Source organism: Phyllopteryx taeniolatus, chromosome 9 (assembly GCF_024500385.1).
Source record: "Phyllopteryx taeniolatus isolate TA_2022b chromosome 9, UOR_Ptae_1.2, whole genome shotgun sequence".
Taxonomy (NCBI): Eukaryota; Metazoa; Chordata; class Actinopteri; order Syngnathiformes; family Syngnathidae; genus Phyllopteryx; species Phyllopteryx taeniolatus.
In genome coordinates this window covers 27,495,597-27,510,909 of record NC_084510.1, presented here as the reverse complement: position 1 = coordinate 27,510,909, position 15,313 = coordinate 27,495,597, and the positions used below count along the sequence as shown (strand labels likewise).

General features: G+C 42.7%; 1 protein-coding gene across 1 annotated transcript; it reads left to right on the top strand.

Annotated features, from left to right (window-relative positions):
* Nucleotides 1-1,985: 1,985 nt before the first annotated feature.
* On the top strand, nucleotides 1,986-13,691 carry cstf1 (cleavage stimulation factor, 3' pre-RNA, subunit 1). The gene is made up of 5 exons (XM_061785710.1): nucleotides 1,986-2,545; nucleotides 5,579-5,856; nucleotides 5,937-6,134; nucleotides 6,299-6,689; nucleotides 12,529-13,691. The coding sequence occupies exons 1-5, from the start codon at nucleotides 2,377-2,379 to the stop codon at nucleotides 12,786-12,788; spliced, it is 1,296 nt and encodes a 431-aa protein (XP_061641694.1). The 5' UTR covers nucleotides 1,986-2,376; the 3' UTR covers nucleotides 12,789-13,691.
* Nucleotides 13,692-15,313: the final 1,622 nt, after the last annotated feature.

The following is a 15,313-nucleotide window of genomic DNA, read 5'->3' as shown; positions in this document are numbered from 1 at the left end:
TACAAGTCACTTTAGCTGGTGTCATGTCCCCTCACAGAAGACCCTTAAACAGCGCCACAGGAGCTGCAGATGGAACTGATTGATCTCCAATGTGATACTGTCTTAAAAGAGAAGTTCAACTCTCAAACTGGATGAGTTTTATGCCTCATTAAGCGCAGACAAATTTCCAAAACTCACACAAGACTTGCACTGGCAAAAAAAGGTAATCAACAAAACAACACTGTTCCCCTTAAAAGTAAATCTAAGTAATAACACTACAATGCCTTTTAAAAAAAAATATTATTTGTTTATTTTTTCAAATTTTAAAAGTCAATGTGGCCCCTGAGCCAAAACGTTTGGACCACCCCTGGTCTAGGTGACGGTGGTTCGGACCATACACTGCTCGCGTAGCTGCAACGAAACCTCTGGTGTCCCACAATTGGCAAGCTACTGGCTCACCAGTGCCTTCTTTGTCCACCACTCGTTCTTTAGTTGCCGAACTTTCTTAATGTCAATGAGTTGCTGGATTTCGGTGTCAGAAAACAGATAACGCAGGGAGACACGACAAAAGGTCCGTGTGGTATAATCGTGGAGAACCTAAATTTGGACAGCGGTCAGAACGGCGGCAAACACGGGGCAAAAACAAGTGAATATTCCGACGCCCACACACTGTCACGGTGCCCCCTAAAAAGGCTGATGATTACAATGCATGACAGGTGCGTCACCGATGTCAAGGCCCACCTTCGCTCACCCAGACACTGCAACACAAAGAAAAACAATTTGAAACACAGGGCCATGACAGTATTCCCCCCCCCCCCCTCAAAGGACGCCCCCTGGCGGATCACCCGGCTTCTGCGGGTGGAGAGAGTGCAAGGCCCGGAGCAGGGACGGATCTAAGATCCAAGAGCAGGGAACTCAGGAACGCTCCTCAGGGCCGTAACCCTCCCAGTCGACCAAATACTGCACACCACTGCCCCCTTGTATTACTAATTACAGTTAAAAAAACATTTTTTTTTAAGTACAAACATGGACAAACGTATTGTTAAACTTACTTGTGAAAGGTAATTTTCTGTGCTTTGTTCTTATTTGTGCAACCATAAGCCACACAATACTCCGGTATCTTTGTATTTCAGGTGCTGCTTGACTGTAAAACAAAGTAATTTATTATGAATGCCCGGGTTATACAATTACTCACATGCATTGTATCGTAACTGCATGTCTGATGTTTGTAACAAACCGATCCATGTCAAAATCGGTAAAGAATTAAACGAGTTAGGATTCATTTGTTGGGGCCAAATAATCGTACCTCAATACAAGTGATTGGAAGAAATGACTGGGGAGTCCCGATGCAAGATGGCAAGTACGTCTGCATGCGCTCATCCATCCGAGCGTAAGTTGCTCATTTCTCAACCGATATGAAGCCGTAAGTTCCTCATTTCACAACAGATTTTCGTGAAGTTTACTGTTTTATGTCAACGCCAAAGCGAAAAAAAAGCCCAATAATATGTATTCCCATCAATATATTTGCCTGTGAAAGGTTACTCAGTATTGCAATATTAGTCATTCGAACTGCTAGAGGACTCTGCATCTTTTGCACAATTGTCAAAAAAATAAAATAATGTACCAGCATTACCAGATAACTATTAACCCTTTATTGCTCAGTGACTGTTTTTTGTCAATGTCTTTATGTCTCCAAAGTGTTCTTTGTCAATTGACTGTCTGTTGTCGTACTAGAGCGGTTCCAACTACCGGAGACAAATTCCTTGTGTGTTTTTTGGACATACTTGGCAAATAAAGATGATTCTGATGCAACACAATGTACTGGAATCCTTGGTCGTTTGGTCAACTGTCCGTCCACAAACATAGACCGCGCCGTATGCACGCAACGCAAAGGGGGCGTGTCGTATCTAGTTATAGATGTCTATGCTTTTTAAAGAACTTTTATCAATAAAGTTTTAAAACAGCACAAGAAGAAGAAGAAGAAGAAGAAGAAGCAGAAGAAGAAGCAGAAGAAGAAGAAGAAGAAGAAGAAGAAGAAGAAGAAGAAGAAGAAGAAGAAGAAGAAGAAGAAGAAGAAGAAGAAGAAGAAGAAGAAGAAGAAGAAGAAGAAGAAGAATTATTTCCGCTTCGGTCTGTCTAAGTAGATAGTAATACGGAGTTACTAGACATTCGGTTATTATATCGTTTTACAGTTAATCCTAGCAAGTCGAAGTGTGTCGCCTTGGTTGAACTCAAGCTGCTAAGCTAACAGTAGCTACACTACATCCAGGTATTGGTTCATTTTAGGTGACAATCTTTTTGTGTAAGATATAAGCGCGCTGATTTCACTTAACAATTTAACAATTAAAGTACAGTGATTTTAGTTAGCTACGTTTTCAGCATTGATTTAGTCAGAAGATGTATCGAGCCAAACCAACATTGAAAGACCGGCAGCATCTGTATAAGCTCATAATAAGCCAGCTACTTTACGATGGATACACAAACATCGCTAACAGTTTAATCAATGAAGTTAAACCTCAAAGCGTGGTGTCACCATCTGAACAGCTGGTTCAGCTAGCAAAAATTGGTAAGTTGCTTCTCCGTATTTCAGTAAGTAGTAGACAGTGTTGGGGAGTAACTAATTGCATGCAATAAGATTTGTGTAGTTGAGTTAAAAAATGTCTGTAGATGTTTTCTTTTACATTTGCAATATAGCTTTGCATTGTGGGCTGTGCGGCCATTTTGGGGGCTTCAGAGAAAGTAAAAAAAAAAACAACAAAAAAAGGCTTACTTGAGGCTGTGTAATGTAAGTGAAAAGCATGTTAAAATGCAGAAAAAACAGATGGGAATTTACAAGGAAAAATTAGACCGCGAAGCCAAAGACCGACACCTGGCAAAATGACATGCTATAAATCACGTGGATCCCGCCTCCTTGGTGTCAAGCCGATTTACGTACTTTATGTGTGCGTGTGTGTGTGTGTGAGTGCCAACACTTTGGAGCAGTTTAAGAATTATAAATCGTTAACATCTGCAGTTTATCAATGTGTGAGTGCAGGACCTTAAAAGAAGTATGGGGTCTTAATGGTCAATATTTTACTAACAAGTTGCTTTTATTTATTTTTGCTCAAGAAAATTTAACTAGCAGTCATTTCTAATAATATCAATCTTTTTTGGAGCAATTTCTAAGTAACCCATTGCCTTTGGAAAATCCAGACTTTTAATATAGGCAAAAATTACACTGCAGAATATATGGAAGTCCAATGAGGAAATGTCCTCTCTGTCTGCCATGGCTATGATAGGCTGACATATCCAAAATGTGGGCAGGCCAAAATCTGACATACCTCAAGCAATCCTTGAATGAACGTCTTCTCCTGAGCACCGGTGACCACCACCACCCGTTTTTCCCCTTTTTTTTTCTTTTTTGACCAACACAATACACACGGCATGATCCATTGTTGTTGTCGTGGCCGTGGTAACGGGCCAATCCGGCCACGTTTGAATTGACAAAGCCCAGTGATCATAAATAACGTCAAAAGACGCGCGACACGACTAAAAATAAAATATCTTTTGGATTCAAATATACTGTATACGACTGCGATGCGGAGTAAATGTCTTTTGTGGAGTCATTCATCGGATCAGAGAATTATGTCATTAAAGCCGATCAGCATAAAATGGTAATTATTGGCCGATACCAAGCCGATCAGATCGGTGTAAAATCTAGTAAAAACGTAGTCTTGTCGGTTCTTTATTTATTTTCCCCCCTTTGCAATCATGTGACTAGTTGCTCACCATGTAAATATTGTCTAATTTGTACTTTTTTGAGTAAATTGAGTAATCAAACAGGAGTCACAGTTTTTGATATCCTCTTTGATGTGCTTCTATTTGAATTCAAAAGATTTATTACAAATACCATACATACAACATTTACGCATGAACCTTAATCTCATGGGGCTGAGTGTAGGTTACTGTATGAAGACATTTGTTGTGAGTTATAAAAATACATGGTATTTACTTTGTGGGGTGATCAGAGTTATCGTGGTGGAGCGGTTTGTGTGTCCCAATGATCCTAGGAGCTAAGTTGTCTGGGGCTTTATGCCCCTGGCAGGTTCACCCATGGCAAACAGATCCTAGGTGAGGGACCAGACAAAGCACGGCTCAAAGACCCGTTATGATGACAACAAAAAATGGACTCAGGTTTCCCTTGCCCGGACGCGGGTTACCGGGGCCCCCCTCTGGAGCCAAGCCTGGAGGTGGGGCTCGAAGGCGAGTGCCTGGTGGCCAGGCCTGCACCCATGGGGCTCGGCCGGGCACAGCCCGAAAGGGTAACGTGGGCTCACCATCTGTGGGAGGGGCCATAGGGGTCAGATTCAGTGCGAGCTGAGCGGTGGCCGAAGGCGGGGACCTTGGCGATCCGATCCCCGGCTACAGAAGCTGGCTCTAGGGACGTGGAATGTCACCTCTCTGGCAGGGAAGGAGTCCGAGCTGGTGTGTGAGGTCGAGAAGCTCCGAATAAATATAGTTGGACTCGCCTCCACACACAGCTTGGGCTCTGGTACCAGTCCTCTCGAGAGGGGTTGGACTCTATCCCACTCTGGAGTTGCCCACGGCGAGTGGTGCCGAGCAGGTGTGGGTATACTTATTGCTTCCCGGCTCTGCACCTGTACATTGGGGTTCACCCCAGTGGACGAGAGGGTAGCCTCCTTCCGCGTTCGGGTGGGGGGACGGGTCCTGACTGTTGTTTGTGCCTATGCACCAAACAGCAGTTCAGAGTACCCACCCTTTTTGGAGTCCTTGGAGGGGGTGCTGGAGAGCGCTCCCGCTGGGGACTCCATCATTCTGCTGGGGGACTTCAGTGCTCACGTGGGCAATGACAGTGAGACCTGGAAGGGCGTGATTGGGAGGAACGCCCCCCCCCCCGATCAGAACCCGAGCGGTGTTCTGTTATTGGACTTCTGGAGACCCAGGACACGCTGGAGAGACTACATCCTTCGGCTGGGCTTGGAACGCCTCTGGATCCCCCCGGAAGAGCTGGATGAAGTGGATGGGGAGAGGGAAGTCTGGGCATCCCTGCTAAAGCCACTGCCCCCGCGACCTAACCTCAGATAAGCGGTAGAAAATGGATGGATGGATGGATGGATGGATCGTATGTCTTCCATTTTCTAATAATTGCTCCCACATTTGATTTCTTCAGACCAAGCTGCTTATCTATTGCAGATTGAGTATTCCCAGCCTGGTGCAGGTCTGGTGTCCTTAGACAGCTCTTTCGCATTTACAGGAAGTCGGCTATTCCGTGTTCTGCGTTGGTCTTGTGACATTCCGCATATAGCGGATTCCAAAAATTTGTGTTTTTAATCCACTTTTTTAAAAGAAACATCCGAGGGTCCTGTTGATGTATTTATTCATTTAAAACTACGAAAATTAATCCAAATGCAATCAAGTGTAGTTATACTTGCATTACTTTGAGAAAGTAATTGAACTACTTACACTACTACTACTACATTTTTAACAGGGTAACATGTAATTGTAATCAGCTCCATTTCCAAAGTAATCTTCCCAACACTGGTAGTAGATGAGTTGTGTGTACGGGACCAAATGACTAAATCCATCATTTGTGTCACAGGTATGGAGAACGATGACAGTGCTGTGCAGTACGCTATTGGGCGCTCTGATACAGTAGCGCCTGGTGTCGGAATTGATCTAGAATTTGATGCTGATGTACAGACAATGTCTCCCGAGGCATCAGAGTATGAGACGTGCTATGTTACCTCACATAAGGGACCTTGTCGCGTTGCGACATATAGTCGTGATGGCCAACTAATTGCCACAGGCTCTGCTGATGCTTCGATAAAGATACTGGACACTGAGCGTATGCTGGCTAAAAGTGCTATGCCAATTGAGGTAAGTAAGGCCACTAGCACAAATTGGTGTATGTTGAAAAAATCTTGGCGGATATTGTAATTTTTTTCCTCCCCGCACAGGTTATGATGAATGAGACAGCTCAGCAAAACATGGAGAATCACCCTGTGATTCGAACACTGTATGACCACGTCGATGAAGTCACCTGCCTGGCCTTCCACCCAAACGAACAGATCCTTGCTTCTGGCTCAAGAGATTACACCCTCAAACTCTTTGACTACTCAAAGCCCTCTGCAAAAAGAGCATTTAAATATATACAGGTCAGATTTTCTGCACATACGGATTTTGCCTTTGTCAATGTTCTTAGTATGGACATTTTGATACCACTTGCTGACCAGTGTTATTTTTGTATGCGGCTGAACCAACTTATATGATTTCCTCACATTTTGTGGAAAGAGAGAAAATAAAATCTTCTCCCCTTTAGGAAGCTGAAATGCTGCGTTCCATCTCTTTTCATCCATCTGGAGACTTCCTTCTGGTTGGAACACAGCACCCGACCCTGCGTCTTTATGATGTCAACACCTTTCAGTGTTTTGTGTCCTGCAACCCTCTGGACCAGCACACAGACACTATTAGCGGTGTCAGTTACAATCCCACAGCCAACAGCTACGTCACCTGCAGCAAAGACGGCAGCATTAAACTATGGGATGGTGTCTCCAATCGCTGTGTGACCAACTTTGACAAAGCTCATGATGGAGCAGAGGTCTGCTCGGCCATCTTTACAAAGAACTCGAAGTACATCCTCTCCAGTGGGAAAGATTCAGTGGTCAAACTGTGGGAAATATCAACAGGCCGAATGTTGGTGAAATACACAGGTGAAGATGATGCTTGTATTTTGAGAGCAAAAGAGATGCTTGAGTCACATTTACTAGTTTCAAGTCCATATCCTACCTCTACAGGGATCTTGTTTGTGTGTCCCGTGTCAGAGACGCACAAAATGATGAGGGACGCAAAAAGCATTGTGAATGTGCATACACTGTCGCACAACATTGATTACCCACGTATGTGTGCAAGGCTCAAATTAAGCAGTCTCGCATCGCAGTTTGCGGGTCAAAATTAGCATTTTGCACATCCAAAAACACGTTGAAAAGCGAAACTACAAATCAGGTTTACCGCGGAGGCGGTCGCAAAGACTGAAGCAGGCAGTGGTATATATGACATGCGCTTACGTCACCGCTGCATGGACGCGGAAGTTAAGCGTTCGATTGATTAGTAGGAAGACTGGTTCCAAAATGCGATGCCAAACTGAGAAGAGAGGGGAAAAAAGACATGGCCAAAGTGTGGCAAGGCGAGCACCCGTTTGTTGTAACACGGCCCTTTCTCTCCGCTGAGTATGACGCCGCATCGCAGGACCCAAGAGACGAAGGTGAAGTCAATATAGCGCAAATCGGTGAGCTTAACGTTAGCCTACTTTACAAACATAAAGTTAGCGCTGCGTAGTGTCTCTCTTAATTATGATTACCGTCGAATGTGTGACTTTTTAAAACAATTTACTGTGACAAAGACTGTATAACACAACCATAATGCTACTTAGTGTGCTTTTTGCTCAGTGTAGTCACTGTGTGACATGGCCAATCTGATGATCTGTAAGTGGCAAATCTTGGAGTGAAGTCAGTGAAAAATGTGGCAAATGTGGCCAGAGAGGAATAAGAGTAAAGTGGATTATCATCATGTACCCAAACAGAGGAGGGTTTTGGTGAAGGGAGATGAAGCAAATATTTTTCTCTCTTGAGGTTTCTGAATTTTAGTTTGAACTAATTAAACGCATCCCAAATTTACAGTAGTACAAAGAATATTTGTTTTAGTCCTAGTCAACTGGTCTATGCTCATAAATGCACAGCCATGAACCTAATGTCACAAAATGCTAGCTATTTAAGTGAAGATGCACAAAGGCTGTTAATGCTTTCAAAATGCCTCTTTTATGCACAGTGTCGAATCAGATGCCCCAGCCACCTTACCTGGCTCCTCTCGATGTGGAGGAGCAGCAGCTCTAAAACGGTTCAGTTAACATTTGTTAAATTAAAATATGTAAAATTGAGATGTCGTTGTTGTCTCAAGATGCCAAACAGAAAAGGGGAAACTCAGGATATTTTTCATCAGTTCAGCACTTTATTTGAACACGTACAACTTTCTATGTATTTCGTTGCGCTTGAGAAATGCAGCCCTACTTTTTTTTGGTAAATGAGAGGATATTACACAATTATGCTCATATGTTTGATTACCAGGGCAGAATTTGTAAGATGTATACAATTCTTTTTTTTATGCTCTGATATCAGGTGGCATAAAAAAAATATCGACACTATCGTTGAAGGGTTTTGGGAATATTTGTTCTTTAAAAAATGTGCTATTGTGGCCTGAACATATTAACACAAAAATATTGTGCAAACAGTCTAAAAAAATGAAATATTAAAGCGTAACAACTATAATAAAAATCTGCAATATAAGCGTGGCAGTGAACAAGAACTGCGATGTAGCGGAGGATTACTTTATCTGTATTCCGTGATGATAAATTGCAGGGACTCATTGTTTCCATGACGTGCATCCGGGACTCACATAGTCTCAAGTGTAAAATGATCTCTGCCTCTATCGAAAAAATTTTGAAATTTCAACTATGCTCAAACAGTTATCAGAATCCCTTGGTTTTCATTTCACTTTTATCTGAGTTGATCACTAGTCACTGTTTCTAAAGGCCTAAATACTAAAAACCTGACTGAGGGGAGTATTTGCAAAAATCACATTATTGGTGCTTGCTGAACTATAACTTTATGACCATGGGCTTTTTATTCGTAGAATGCGCAACGTGCGCAGGAGCGCAAATGGTGCGCATCTCAATACTCGTACCAGCACAAGGCTTGCTGTGCGCTTGCCTATGTGCCAAGTTGGGCGTTGTCTGTGCAGCAAGGGGCGTCCTTTGGGTTCCACTCGGAGCATGTGACATTTTGGTGACTGAGGGCTCCATTTTCAGTGACGAATCTTCATTTTTTTGTGAAAGCACAAGCCTCGCTGCACATTGGCAGACCCCTCTTTGCTAAGGTGGGCAGTGTCAGTGCAGCGAGGGTGTGCCCTACTTGGCCGAGTGACGTGGTGTTAGAAAGTCCGTCTAAACTTAGACTTGCTAAAATGCCACGTCTAAGTTGTGGCGCGGGGATCTAACGCGACTCTGGTGACTGATCGGTGGACCTGAATGCAGAAAGACACGCGAGGTCCTCGGACTTAGGTAGTGGATGACAGATTTATTTCAACAGTAGGCATCCAAACCTCTTTAGAGAAATTATTTAATTGAATGCATTATTATGATCATCATATATTTTTAAAATCCATTTAGTGGCGATTTGTGCTCAGGAAAATAGTCCCGTGAGTCAACATGGTACCATAGCTAATTGACCCAATGTGTAGCTACTATGGGTGGGACTTAAATGCATTAATTGCGATTAATTCATTACGAACAAATACATTAGTCTAAAAAAATTACGTGGAACCTTTGTCATTGCCCGACTCCCTGGTTCAACCGATTAAACTGACGCACATGTTGCAAGGACTGATGGGAGGCAAAAAAAACCCCCAAAAAAACACTACCCGATGGAGGCCTTGATAAGCCTAGTTTTGTGCAGTCCATTAAAAAAGTAGTTTTCATACCACCGAAGCACTTAAACCCTCTAACATGATCAAAGTTTTCAACTGTTACACAGAATCCATTTAAAAGCAATACTATAACAAACAAAATAAAATCTTAAAATGCCACTTTAATTTTGGCCAGGGATAATGTCGATTACTTTTTCTACTGTTTTGTGTTGAAATGCAGTTAAATGCATTTTTCCAGAGTTAACAATATTCCTGTCTGTGTCAATTACAGTCTCCTCTAAAAGTATTGTAATGGCACGGTCAATTCCTTTGTTTTTGTTGGATATGGAAGACACTTGGGTTTCAGATCAAAAGATGAATATGAGACGAAAGTTAAGAATTGAAGCTTTTATTTCATGGTATTTACGTCTAGATGTGTTGAACAACTCAGACAAAGCAGATTTTGTTTGAAGCCACCCACTTTTCAAGTCAACAAAAGTATTGGAACATGTGACTGATGGGTGTTTCGAGCTCAGTTAGCAAGCATGAAGACCAGAGATCTGTCTGTGGGAGAAAAGCAAACCATTTTGAAGCTGAGAGAAGAGGGAAAATTGATCAGAGATATTGGACAAACATTGGGCATAGCCAGTACAGCAATTCGCAATGTCTTGAAAAAGGGAAAAATTACCGGTGTACTGAGCAACAGACATCGAACAGGTCAGCCAATGGTGTCAGCAGCAGTTGATGACAGAAACATTGTAACAGCTGTGAAGAAACACCACAGTCAGTGACATCACTGCCAACCTCCACAGGTCAGGGGTGAAGGTATCACAATCCACTATTCGAAGGAGACTTCAAGAGAAGAAATATATAGGCCATACCACAAGATGGAAACCACTCTTCAGCAAAAAGAATCGGAAGGCCAGATTGGATTGTGAAGTACAGAGATGAGCCACAAGAGTTTTGGAACAAAAAAAAAAACAAGTGGAAGGTCTTAGACTGGCCAAGTCAATTACCGGACCTTAACCCAATTGAGCATGTATTTTCCCTCCTGAAGTGGAGACTGAAGGAACAAACCCCCAGAAACAAGAACTGAAAGAGGCTGCAGTGAAGGCCTGGAAAAGCATTTCAAATTAAGAACGCAACAGTCTGGTGAAGTTAATGGGTCGCAGGCTTGATGCAGTTATGGCATAAATTATTAAATGTTATTCACTTGAAGTTAAATTAATGTCTGTTCCAGTACTTTTGCTCACTTGAAAAGTAAGTGGCTTCGAACAAAAAGTGTGCTGTCATAAGTTAACACGTAGAAGTTACTACCATGAAATAAAAACTGGAATTCTGAACTTTTGTCTCATATTCATGTGGATTTCCCCCCCAAAAAAAATTGTCAATAGTGGGGATAAGGCCATCTAGAGATTATGAAAAAGCTGTAAACTTTCATTCCAAAATGCCACCGCCACCTAGAGGTTATGAGAAAGATGTACACTTTCATTCTAATATGCCACCGATGAAAAATGTGTAACCTACACTTTCATTCCAATATAACGGGTACGTATATGTACAGTTCATAAGTTTACATACCCTAGCAGAATTTATGAAATGTTTTTTTTTTTTCTTTTTAATATGACTGAACAACAACCGGCGGCACGGTGGACGACTGGTTAGAGCGTCCGCCTCACAGTTCTGAGGACCCGGGTTCAATCCCCGTCCCCGCCTGTGTGGAGTTTGCATGTCCTGCGTGGGTTTTCTCCGGGCACTCCGGTTTCCTCCCACATCCCAAAAAACATGCATTAATTGGAGACTCTAAATTGCCCGTAGGCATGACTGTGAGTGCGAATGGTTGTTTGTTTGTATGTGCCCTGCAATTGGCTGGCAACCAGTTCAGGGTGTACCCTGCCTCCTGCCCGATGACAGCTGGGATAGGCTCCAGCACGCCCGCAACCATAGTGAGGAGAAGCGGCTCAGAAAATGGATGGATGGATGGATGAACAACAACCATCATTAATTTCTGATGGTTATGTCTTGTTTCATGATAATGCTTTTCTGAAATGCTTGACTGTTAATTTGAATCCCATTGAAATAAAATTTAATGTTTCACCTGGCCCTTCATGTTTTAAAAAATTGTACCCATCTTACAAATTCTGCCTGGGTAATCAAACATGAGCACAACTGTGTTTTCTAAATTACTAAATAAAAGTAGGGCTGTGAATTTCAAAATAAGAACAAGAAAAACAGAGCGGATTTGCAAAAGTTTGAGAAAGAAAGTCCGGGGTAGACTCCATGATGTTTAGTAAGTCTTCCCTTGTGTAATTGAGTCATGTAATGTCTCCAAAGACGAACGAAAAACACAAAAGCATAGACAATAGTAAAGAGCACGTAACCAAGGTGTCCACACGGCTAAGCGCCATCTTTCAATAATAATGTTGTCCTGGGTTCCTTTGTGACCTCTTTGACGAGTCATCACTGTACTCTAATTTTTGTAGGCTGCCCACTCCTGGTAAAGTTCGCCACTGTTCCGTTTTCTCTCCATTTGTGGATAATGGCACTCACCGTGGTTTGTTGGAGTTCTAAAGCTTTAGAAATTGCTTTGTAACCCTTTGCAGGCTGATAAATGTCAATTACTTTATTTCTCATCTGCTCTTAAATTCCTTTGGATCGAGGCATTTTGTTGCAGCTTTTTCAGATCTTTTTAATTTTGTCTATTTAAGGGATTTCTTGATTGAACAGGTCTGAAGGTAATCATGCTTGGGTTCGCTCAGTCAAAATGAACTCGGCTTTCTATTAAATATGAGCCACAGTTAATTCATGGTTTAACAAGGGGGGCAATTACCTTTTCACACAGGGCCAGGTAGCTTTGAATAGTTTTTTCCCCCTTCATAAATATAATCACCATTTGAAATCTGTATTTTATGTTTTATTGGGTTAGCTTTGATATTTACATTTGCTTGTTGATCCTAAACAGTAAAGTGGGGAAACTGCAAAAACAGAATTTGAGAAGGGGCAAAAACGTTTACGGCACTGTACGTTTGTGACAGACACGTCATTAGTTGTATTTTGGGCTGGGGATGCATCTTAATGTGTTTGCCGTTGCAGGTGCTGGTCTAAGTGGCCGTCAGATGCATCGTACACAGGGCGTGTTTAACCACACAGAGGATTATGTTCTTCTTCCTGATGAGCGCACCATCAGCCTGTGCTGCTGGGATTCCCGTACAGCAGAGAGGAAAAACCTGCTCTCTCTGGGTCACAACAACATTGTCCGCTGCATTGTCCACTCGCCCACCAATCCTGGTTTCATGACTTGCAGTGATGACTTCAGGGCTCGTTTCTGGTACCGGCGCACCACCACCGATTGATGACCTTTACCGCCACAACCTTTGCCCGAGAGAAACAAAGGATTCCACACCCAGGACTCTTGGGGCAGCAACAACGGGAAAAAAAATGCTGTGGAGTCTTTCAGTCGGATGTATTAAAATTTAGATTTTTCTTTGCTTAGGAATTGTCCCCTCTTTTCAATACTATTTTGTCAAACTCACTCATCATCCACATAGACCATAAAGTGTTTGTTTCCCCCCAGCACTTTTTAGTTTTGCATATGTTGCAATACTTTTTACAAATCTTTTTTTTTTTTTTACATTGTTTCTGTGTATAGATAGAATAAAAAAAAAAAAACCACACAGATCCCTTAACAGTAATGACAAGACTGATGTTAGGCAAGTGGTCAACCTGCTGGAGGCACACATCTGTACTCCTTGAGCTTCTGCGGTTTCCTTTCTGTGGTCTGCTAATACAACCTCCTCTTGTGTACAAATGTCAATTCATTTTCTAATTAATGGCCTCTGCAGTGAACTTTTGATAATTACGGGGGTGTGTGTGGGGGGGGGGGGGCAAGACAGCTGCAGGTGTGTGCGTGCGCGTGTCTCCTCTGGAGATGTGTAAATGTGTAAATCAGAATCATCTTAAATGACATTAAGCAGCATCTTCCCCACTTGGGGTGGAAAATGACCTGACCTGCGTGACAGCTCATACAATGTGAGACTGATGAGAACTAAATCATACTTTCACATCAGTCACATCATTGAAATGGTTCACTAAAACCAACTGTGAAAAGACTTGATCTCTGTGGGCACTGAAGAAAACTTAAACAATGTGAGTCCTATAGTTCCTCAGTTAAACATGATAAAACGACGCTTTTGAAAATGTTTTTGCATTTCAGCATGGAATGCAAACAAGCACAAAAGGTCATACTTTACATGTTATATTGGTTTTATGTGGTTATTTCAACACTTTTCAGGTTGGCTAATAGTTCATTGACTGTTAATGTTTACATTTTCATCAGTTGCTGAGGGAGTGGGAATATTAATTTTGCAACAATAAGCACTGGTTAGTATCACTATCTGACGTAACTGCGACAAGTCTCACTAGAGCGGGAGACGGTCAAAGAAAGAGATGCAGCTGCGTCAGCAACATCAAACCCATTAACTTTTTGACGGGACGATCTGCCAGTTGAAGCGATAGTTCGATACGATACAATTCATTAATCAAAATACCAAGCACACATAAATAATCGGAACAGTACAAAATGATGTTGTGTTGACTTGCCAAAACTAAAGTTGAAACAATCATTTTGGATGCTTGATCTCTGTGTGAGACAGTTTCAAAGTAGGGAATCCCCTTATTTTATTTTTCCCCCTTGGTTTGTCACCATGCCGAGCAAAGTCCGGATCACGACTGCTGCTTCTGTTTTTTTCCCAGCCAGGACTTGTTCACAGTGGCCTAGGCGAAACACTCCTGACGTTCCCACAAGTTACGCTCGCCGTCTCGCACAAGAGCGTGGCCGCCAACAAGTTTAAACGACAGGAAAAGTTACAAGTGCACCCGCGTGAATAACAATAACTTTGTTTTCATCGTCCCCTTTGGTTTTCTTTTTTGTGCATCTTTCTCAACCAAACCTGCTTCCTTTCCTCCTGAGACAATTGAGAAAAGACCATACCCGGATCATGTGATCTATGATCGTGAGTAAAAAATTGCAGTGATTACTAGAAGGTACAAATTGGTGCAGAGTAACTTGGGGTTAGATTAACGATCTCACATGATTCCCAGCTTCAGTAGGGACGTCCAGACTTCCCTCTCCCCAGCCACTTCATCCAGTTCTTCCGGGGGGTTCCGAGGCATTCCCAGGCCAGCCGAGAGACGTAGTCTCTCCAGCGTGTCCTAGGTCGTCGCCGGGGTCTCCTCCCGGTGGGAGGTGCCCGGAACACCTCACCGGGAAGGCGTCCAGGAGGTATCCTAATCAGATGTCCACGCCACCTCATCTGGCTCCTCTTAACCGAGCTTCTCACCCTATCTCTAAGGGAGAGGCCGGACATCCTGAGGAGGAAACTCATTTTGGTTGCTTGTAACCGGGATCTTTTTTTTTTGGTCACAACCATCAGCTTGTGACCACAGGTGAAGGTAGGAACATAGGTTGACCGGTAAATTGAGAGCTTCGCCTTTCGGCTTTGCTCCTTCACCACAATAGACCGTTACAAAGTCTGCAACACTGCACCGATCCCCCTGTCGATCTCCCGTTCCATTCTTCCCTCACTTGTGACCAAGACCGCAATTTACTTTTTATTGTTTTGTCCTGTTCGGCTGTTAGGTCAAGCAGAATGGAAAATCTGTATCCCTTTTATGCTGAAACAGTCTTACTGTGTCACAGTAGAGTTTTTAAGCTTCTGCTGTGGTATTATAATTGAGGTTTATTGAGAATCAGACTTGATCAGTCGAACAGAACAACAGTTTCTAGAAGGGAGAAAGAAAACAGACAAAAGAGAAAGCACTAATTGTAAACAGGATGAGATAAGTAAATCATTACATTATCTACAACAATGAAACGTTA